General features: G+C 43.3%; 1 protein-coding gene across 1 annotated transcript; it reads right to left on the bottom strand.

Moving 5' to 3' along the window:
* Window positions 1–206: 206 nt before the first annotated feature.
* On the bottom strand, window positions 207–8,971 carry cpa4 (carboxypeptidase A4). Its single transcript, XM_034085546.2, is given in 11 exon segments — window positions 207–439; window positions 1,239–1,323; window positions 3,519–3,718; window positions 5,326–5,416; window positions 5,648–5,749; window positions 7,685–7,717; window positions 7,720–7,785; window positions 7,899–7,964; window positions 7,966–8,001; window positions 8,500–8,598; window positions 8,841–8,971. Coding segments are annotated over 11 exon segments (1,074 nt in total). The 5' UTR covers window positions 8,949–8,971; the 3' UTR covers window positions 207–251.
* Window positions 8,972–9,248: the final 277 nt, after the last annotated feature.

Raw genomic sequence — 9,248 nt, forward strand, 5'->3', positions numbered from 1 at the left:
TAAGTGAAACCTTTAATCTTGTCAAGTAATTACAAACTAAAGTAATTATACCAAGTCAAGCACATAACACAGTTTATATAACATGGGAAATGTTTTTTTTAAAAGGTCTGCCATAAACAGACAAACTATATATTCATGACTTTATTGTTCAATGTTGAAGACAGAAGTTCATACACCAGCAAAGAAAGATGAGACATTTATTCTGTGTCAAATCATTTTAATGTACATCCTCCTTCCTCATGTTACTGAGATCAATAAGGATGATCACGGACGTACTCCATGATGTGTTTGAGAGCCAGCCAGGTCTCGGAGGCGGTGGGGATGATCTGAGTGGGCGGCAGGAGGAAACCAGAGTTACCGGTGTCCCTCAGCTCAAAGGCGAAGGAGTACTTGATGCCTTCGTCGTAAGACCAGTCGATGCTGCCGCCGCTGGCTTGATCTGAGAGGAAGAGGAGAGGACAGGATGGTGAAATATTTTCTTCCCAGTAGTGAAATGGAAGTAAACTAAGTACTGACATTTAAAAAAGGTACTTCTACTATAGCTGAATATTTCCTTTTTATGCAAATGTCTACTCTACTAGATCTCATAGGTAAACATTGTTGTTTTTAATCCATTTGTCCGACAGCTAGTTACTATCCAGATGACCATTTTGAATCCCCTTCCCATATTGAAAACTGTGTATCTCCACATGTGTCGAGTGCTTCTTCCTCACACATTAATCTGGCTGCAATTTAGAAATGATTTATCTAATATATAATATTCAATCACTTGCATATAGACTCTTATTGCACTATTTTTCTTTTTGTACTTTTCTGTTTTGTTCTCTGTTATTGTGATGCACTGTTGGAGGAGCCTGTGGCATAAGATGTTCATCGTCATAACTACACAGTAGCTAGTATGTACACATGACCAATAAAAGCCTTGAACACCTACTGGCCTCATTAACAAGGGCCATGATAAATACTGAACATCATTTTTTTTACAGTCATTTGACACATTTTTATAGTAAAACAACACATTTTTTTCCCATTATAAACCATTATGAGTAAACCTTCTTGGCAATAAACCAAATCCTGATTCTGAGGTTGCTGATTTTCCTTTATGTTGAGAAGATTCTCCTTCTGTTTAAGCTTGATAAACTTTTCAAACCCCTCTTGGATCAGCAGGAAAACAGCTTGTCACAAAGCTGAACAGTGGGCTGTATTTGTGAGAGATGATGCTCTGATGGAATACTCACAGATGATGTTGCAGATGCTTCCAACCTTGTATCTGGTGCCATGGAGGGAAGTGAGTTTCTTCACTGCTGCTGTGCCAATAGCATCCTGTGGGGAACAGAACAAAAACACAATACTGTAGTCAAGGCCGGCTCCTAGACAATTTTCTGCCCTAGGCGAGATTTTTGCCGTTCATTCATATCTTATTGACCTATTAACATGTCAGGGTGAGTGAAGCAGGCCAGGACCCAAATGCAGATTTCACTGATTATACCTTTATTTAAAGGTTAACGTAGAACAGTGCTTCTCAAAGTGTGGTCCGCGGACCACTGGTGGTCCGTGAGCGCCCCCTAGTGGTCCGTGAGTATATTGGTACAATTTCACATTTGAAAGTTTTCCTCACTCTCGCGGGAATATCTCCGCAATAGAGTGAGCTTAAGTTTCACTTTCGATTGCATGATATAGCCAGATAAACACCTTCATCACACATGTTGCCACTTGTTTGTACCATTTTTCAGGCGATTTGTAAAAAACGATGTGTTTTTGGATATTTGTGGAGTTAGGTGGTCCGCGAGTGTGTTTTTTATTGGTTAAGTGGTTGTTGGTATGAAAAAGTTTGAGAAACACTGACGTAGAACAAAACAGAACTCTTCCCCATGAACACAGTCAAACAACAACAAGGAACTAACAATGACAGACAGAAAAAACAGAACTTAAATACACACAAGACGAATCAAGGAAACAAGAGACAGGTGAGGAGGGAGGAGAAAACACAGGGGCACCAGGTGAACACAATCGGGTAATCAGACAGGAGGGAACACAGACAGAACAACAGGCAAGACAGGGGGTGAACACTTTTTCAAAATAAAACGGAAATCAAAGACAGAAAAAGACAAAACAAAACACAGACAGATCGTGACACAACATTTATTTATGCATATCTTTTTATCTCTCCAGTTTAAAAACGATATGTCTGGTTTACTGTCCTATAGTATACATTGAAATGATTTCAAACCTTTTTATCCCAATAATTATAAAGAAGTGCCTTGGAAATATGCGTTTACATAAATTGTGATCAAAACGTTTGACACCCACTGAGATAACTTAGACTAAAGTGAACTATCTAAACACTGAGAGTCCTTTACCTCACTGAGCTGAAGTTATCAGCCTCTCAGTCTGACTGGAGAGGACTCTCCTCCACATCATTGTAGAAACATCTTCTTATTATATCCGTTAGAGCAGCTAGCACGGCACCAGATGCCAATAACAACAGCGCCGGTACCGGTGCACCCTCTCTCTCTCTCCCTCGCACTTTGGCTGTGAGCTGCGGTTGCCAGATAAGCCAACACCCCCCATTTTCATCACTTACTGCGCCCATCGTACAGGGCAAAGGAAACGTGTAACCGGGGTGAAAAGGGTGTTACATTTACTTAATTATGAATGTTGTTACATCAAGGCCGAAAATTAGGATGAGCACCAACGGTCAAACATTTTTTTTCCCTCCCAGAGCTACCAGCGCCTCCCCAGATCTGGCGCCCTAGGCGAACATCTATAACGCCAGTGCTACGGGCCGGCCCTGACTGTAGTTAGGAACGTAGAGATAATACTAAAGCATACAGGGACATGACGAAGAAAAAAGGCTAGTATAAAAGAGGATTTCACTCATTATTAATATTACATTTTCATTTAATCGTTTATTTGGCAGGGACAATGCACAGTGATGAACACTTTAAATGTGTCAAGCGTAACAGTGCCAGATTTAGCTTTGAGCTAATTTCCCCATGATCAGGAACATCCAAAGTGCTAACGTTCCTCTTGCGGAGTTATAAGTCGAGTACATTTGATCTAAATAGCCTCAAACTACTAATTATCCTAAGAGGCTTGCTGAAATATGCAGACTGTTGGTCAAATGGCAGTTTTTAAGTGTTAATATGCACAAAAAACCCTGAAGCAGTATTGCTAAAAGAAAGTGCTTTTTTTGGCTGGGTTAATGGAAATCATGTGTCTTAAGTAATGATGGGTTTATAATTGGTCAATGCGTCAATCCTGGGGCAAATAATTAGAATTTTCAGCAATAATACAGTACAGACAAAATGTAACCCTAAGTTGTTAGGATGATGACGCAGGATATTGCCTTTTTAAATCATTATTGAATGAACATAGAGACGGATGTTTAAAAGAAGGTACTGGTACAGATGTACTTTCCTCTCTGTCTTTCCTCTCCCATATGGACAGCTCATCGTGTGAAAAGGTGTCAGATTGAATTTTCCACGAGCCTCCTCACAATTTACTCTTTTTCTTACCAGCTCAGCCTGATCGGCAGCGTTCTTGCAGGAGTAGCCGTACGGGTACATGAGCAGCTGGGAGTAGGCGTGGACGGAGATGAAGGACTTGAAGTTGCCGTGGTTCTTGATGAAGTTCACCACGTTCTTCACCTCAATCTCAGAGTGAGCTGAGGGGCCGTGGTAGGAGTCAGAGCAGGGGTTCCTGCTGGACCCGGGGCCTGGAGGGAGGAACAACAAAACACATCACGAGGCCGTAACAAAATAATGCAAGATGTTACACTTTAATGCAGGGGTGTCGAACTCAATTTCATCGCAGGCCACATCAGCATTAAGGTTGCACTCAAATGGCCGGTTGTAACTTTAAGACTATACAAAAATACATATAATATCTAAAATAATGTATTATATTACATTATTGCCTCTGCATTGGATTATTATCGGATAGGGTAATATAATAATTAACTAAGTTTGAAAGCAGAAGTCTAGGGTAAATAATTGCAAGTCTCTTCAGTGCGTATGTCACACAATTATTTAAAAAGAAAAACCACATTCTGTAAAAAGTGACATTTTGAAAAAAAAAATCTAATTCCGATAAAAAGTCACAAAAAATGCATTGTGGGACATGTAGTTTATGGGCAACGTGCTTCTATAAATCGGCATGTAACCGTATAATAAACATATTACATTCTTTGCAAGCTCTTGTGAGGCCGCATGACATGGAGTCACGGGCCGGATTTGGCCCCCGGGCCTTGAGTTTGACACCCCTGCTTTAATGCAATAGTTTAAAGGTAGTAACTCATTGTGTCCTTTGTGGTGCAGCTGAATTGCATTACACTATGTTAAACAGTGTTTATAATGTTCCTACAAACTTCATTCTGATCATGGTGTGGACGTAATATTGGAAACACTCCTGAGAATAAACCGTTTCAATAAGGAACAACAGCATCACAAACTGCAGCCTTCAGAATGACCATAAAGTTAAACGGACATTTCTTAAAAAAAAACGTAAATAGGCAAATCATATGTCGTGTCCAACACATTGTGTATGGTCCACAGTATTGAGTATGTTAGTCGCTTTGGATGAAAGCCTCTAACAAGTAACATGTCATGTCTACTACTTCAGCACCATGGACAGTGTCATAGATTTAACACTGCACAGTTACTGATATTTCTGGGTCATAGATTCTAACTTGCAAAAGCCAGTCATGTAAAGAATGAATGTGTGAATCAACTAAACCCTGAGGCCTCTCTGCTACAGGGGAATGTAGAGAGGGGATAAGAGGCTAACAGTGTATCAGGGTCTAGAAAGTGTTGGGGAATCATTTGCCCTCTGACGCAGATGACCGACCTTGAGCAGCCACTATCTCCCTTAAGGAGGGGCTGCTCTAGCATATTGTTGATGTTACCAGTTTGTGACCGGGCAACACAGAGATAGTTATTGTTGTGGGACACATCCTTCTCGGGGTGTAGATGACCCCGAGCCATAAGCGACAACAACTGTGATTCAGTGTCCTCAGCTGTTTAGTCTCTCTATTGAAGAATGTTGATTATTACACTCTCTAGTTAAACCCTGGAGCGACAGGAGGGGTCTTGAGGATTGATTGTGGCATCTCAACCGTCAGATCGTGGCCCGAGACATGTCTTGTGAATTCTCCGGCTGAAGCTCCAAATAAACAGTCAGTGTTGTGTCTCTCGGAGTCCTGACTCCACTCGCTTCAGAAGTTTCCCCCACAGAATGTGTTTTCAGACAGAGCTGCCCCCCTTGTAGTACAACGTTTAGTTTGTAAACAACACAAAGTACAAGCGGTCTTTTTTTTATACATACCTCCAAAGCCTGCATCCCAGTTCCTGTTGGGATCGACTCCGCGGCACCTGGAGCCGGGGTTCTCTGAGCGGGTCTTACGCCACATACGATTCTGAACATCACACGGTACATTCAGTCAGGCAAAATGTGTGTTTTCAGAGACGTAAAGACAAATATCTATTTAAATAAAGTATCAACTATTTCTCCCTCTCAAATATCCATTTTACAGCTAAAATGTCCAAATAATGTTTTTTGTATACACAACATGAAAAACGTGAAAGAAAAAGCGGACATGGAGCAGTTTTCACAGAACCAACATGTGTCTATGGACTGATAGACGTACGTTGTTGTGTGTGTAGTCGTAGCCGTCGGGGTTGGCGAGGATCAGCATGTAAATGTCCATGTTGTCCAGGAGGGAGGCGTCACTACTGTAATCTGTGGCAATCTGAGCAAAAACAGGTTCACTTTGTAGAAAGAACATTCTTAAAAAAGAAAGCAACCTTTCATACTTAAAAATACAAGATTATTTACAAGCAAGAAAGGAATCCATTGTTTTGTTTGGTCTGGAAACAATAGTACATGCATTACTATCCTTACCATTTATTATTATTATTATAACGTTTGCTTTTGTTGGATAAAATAGGCATGGATTATTTATCAACTGCCATTATAAAGCAATACAAGCAATAATAGCTCAAACCAAATACTATATTAACTATGAATATGCTGATGAGTTTTCAGATTGACAGTTTGACTGCAACATGTCAGAAGATAGAGAAAAAAGTCAAACGTTTTAACCAAGTTCAACCCTTAAAAACTGGATGGAACAAAGGTATTTAAATTACAATAACATATTGAAAAAGATCAATACAAAATGATCAATTGTAAGATCTCAATTATGATCGTTGTATTTTATTGATGTCCTGTTGCACGTTGCTGCTCCACACGTGTCAGTCCAAAGTGTTTATAATCAGAAACACTTGGCAGTCTTCTGGAGCTTCCGGTTGTTTTTTGGAAAGGCCACATGAATAATGGATATTGTGTGTTTATTGTTTCTCAAAATATTCCAAAGGACTACGCCAGCTGGCTCACGCTGATGGGGCGAAGCCTGCGAGCTAGTTCAGGCAGTCAACTCGAGCACCAATGATACATTGTGACGCACGTCGTCCCTCTGACAACCAACCAAACACATTCTCCTAAACATGCCGCTCTATTGAAGCTGCCAGGTCTTCCTGCCTCTGCCTCGCTGTGCTGCTGCTGCTGCTGCTGCTGCTGCTGCTGCTGTGTTCATGTTCCTGCTGCTGTGTTTCATGTTGCTGCTGCTCGCCTGCCCCCCCACCCCAGCTTCCACCCCAGCTTCCACCCCAGCTCCCACCCAGCTTCCACCCTAGCTCCCCCAGCTTCCACCCAGCTCCACCCCAGCTTACCACCCCCAGCTCCACCCCAGCTTCCACCCAGCTTCCACCCAGCTCCCCCCAGCTTCACCCCAGCTCCCACCCAGCTTCCCCCCAGCTTCCACCCCAGCTCCCCACCCCCAGCTCCACCCCAAGCTTCCACCCCAGCTTCCACCCAGCTCCCACCCCAGCTTCCACCCCAGCTTCCACCCTAGCTCCACCCCAGCTCCACCCCGCTTCCACCCCAGCTCCCACCCCAGCTCCACCCCAGCTTCCACCCCAGCTTCCACCCCAGCTCCCACCCCAGCTTCCACCCAGCTTCCACCCCAGCTTCCACCCCCGCTCCACCCCAGCTCCCAACCCCAGCTCACCCCAGCTTCCCACCCAGCTCCCACCCCAGCTCCACCCCAGCTTCCACCCCAGCTCCCACCCCAGCTTTCCACCCCAGCTCCCACCCCAGCTTCCACCCCAGCTCCACCCCCAGCTTCCACCCCAGCTTCCACCCCAGCTTCACCCAGCTCCCACCCAGCTCCCACCCCAGCTTCCACCCCAGCTTCCACCCCAGCTTCCACCCCAGCTTCCACCCCCAGCTCCACCCCAGCTTCCACCCCAGCTTCCACCCCAGCTTCCACCCCAGCTTCCACCTGTAGGCTCGGGGGATAGTTATCTAATCATCACTCAATGTTCTTTGTAAACCTGTGGAGTGATGAGGCCCGAGCCGAGACGCCAACTCAACTATATGCTGCTTCTAACAAACATATTAAGAACACGTGAGTTGTCTGGACTGAATTACAGTTATGTTGATTAATGTACGTTGTCCTTATAAAATAAATCAGTGAAATTAATTACATTTTCTGTTATTGAGATATCATTTTGGAAACTTATTTTGAATGCAACTGGAACATATATTATTGCTCTAAGTATCTTTTTTTTCTTCACAGTCTCATAAGAGCATTTTAATTCAGTCTTTGGCTTTAACTCGTCACCTTGTTGGCGGTCCACACTCCGGTGGCCTGGGAGAGACCCACTCTCTGGAGTGGATCCCGGTGTCGATCCAGATGGCCGGCTTGTTTCCTCCTTTGCTGAACTACAACACAATGAAAACAGAATAAAGTCATGCTGTCAGAATGATGTAGTGAAGATGCGACCCTGACACAGGTCCAACATGTACTCCTGATGTCTTGTTTGAGGCTGTCCTACCTTCAGCACGTACATGGGCCTGTTCTCATACGACCTCCCGATCTCCAGCTTGGTGACCAGAGTGGAAGTGCTCAGACACCAGAGTGTCCATCCAGCTGTAGATCTGCAGGGAGACATACAATACACACCAATGTAAAGTGCGTGTACTAAACCCAAAGTACTCCAGATGTGCTGTACAATCTGTACACGTGGTAGGCTAATAGATAATGGACCTGACTAGTTGAAGAAAGGCACATTAGACTAAACCGCTGTGGCACAGAATAATTTAATACATCTAATACAATTTCTGGTTACTATTAGTTATTAAAAAAGCAATTGATGTCAACTTAATTCTGCTCCATTTCTCATCCTCAAGTTACGTTTCCTCGTGATTTACTGTCAGTGCTACACGCTGTTTACCTTGATGCACAAACATTACTCTCTACATTAAATACAAAGACATTTCATTTTCAAATTGCAAGTTCATTCTTTTTTTGTCTTTTTACAAACATGATTATGATGATTATTATAAAAAAAGGTTTGATTAGATTTTTCAACAAAATAGTTTTTTCTGTTAATCTGGAGTCAAGAGTAACTTTCGTGTTTGTATAATAATCTCTACCGTCTCCAGACGATGATAAGCTCCGAAGTTGAAGCTCCTGCCGCTGCGCTCCTTGATGTGGTTCTCCGTCATCTCGAACTTCTCCTCATCCAGACGCTCCTGAATGTGGCAGACAGGGGAACTCACATTGAGCACGGTCATCATTTAACCTGGATGACACACACACACGCGCGCACCACACACACACCACACTCACGCACACACACACACACACACACACACACACACCACACACACACACACACACACACAACACACACACACACACACACACACACACACACACACACACACACACACATCACACCACACACACACACACACACACACAACACACACACCTGCAGGTCGTTGATGAGGACGGAGTAGGCGATGTTGTTGGCGCTCAGGATCTCGCTCACAGAGCTCAGGCTGGAGCTCGGCACTCTGATGTCGACGGGCAGCTCCATGGAGACCGGGCTGAGCCAGAAGTCCAGCTGAGAGCAGGACAGGTCCACAGTCACATCATGGACATATTGATTGTCTCAGTGTTGTCAAGTTGCTCTGAATTTGCATTTGGCCCGGTCATTGTATACATTGCTTTCTCTTAAATTAGTGGGATATGTTGATATAATTATATATTCAAATATAGTCTCTGATTGTGCTTTTTAGGTAACATTAACTCAGGGTATGAGCATACAAAATATTACTTTCATTTTAGAGATTAAATATGGTATTTATCTACTTTCCCTATTCTTTTTACTTATCAT

Source organism: Pseudochaenichthys georgianus, chromosome 6 (assembly GCF_902827115.2).
Source record: "Pseudochaenichthys georgianus chromosome 6, fPseGeo1.2, whole genome shotgun sequence".
Lineage (NCBI taxonomy): Eukaryota > Metazoa > Chordata > Actinopteri > Perciformes > Channichthyidae > Pseudochaenichthys > Pseudochaenichthys georgianus.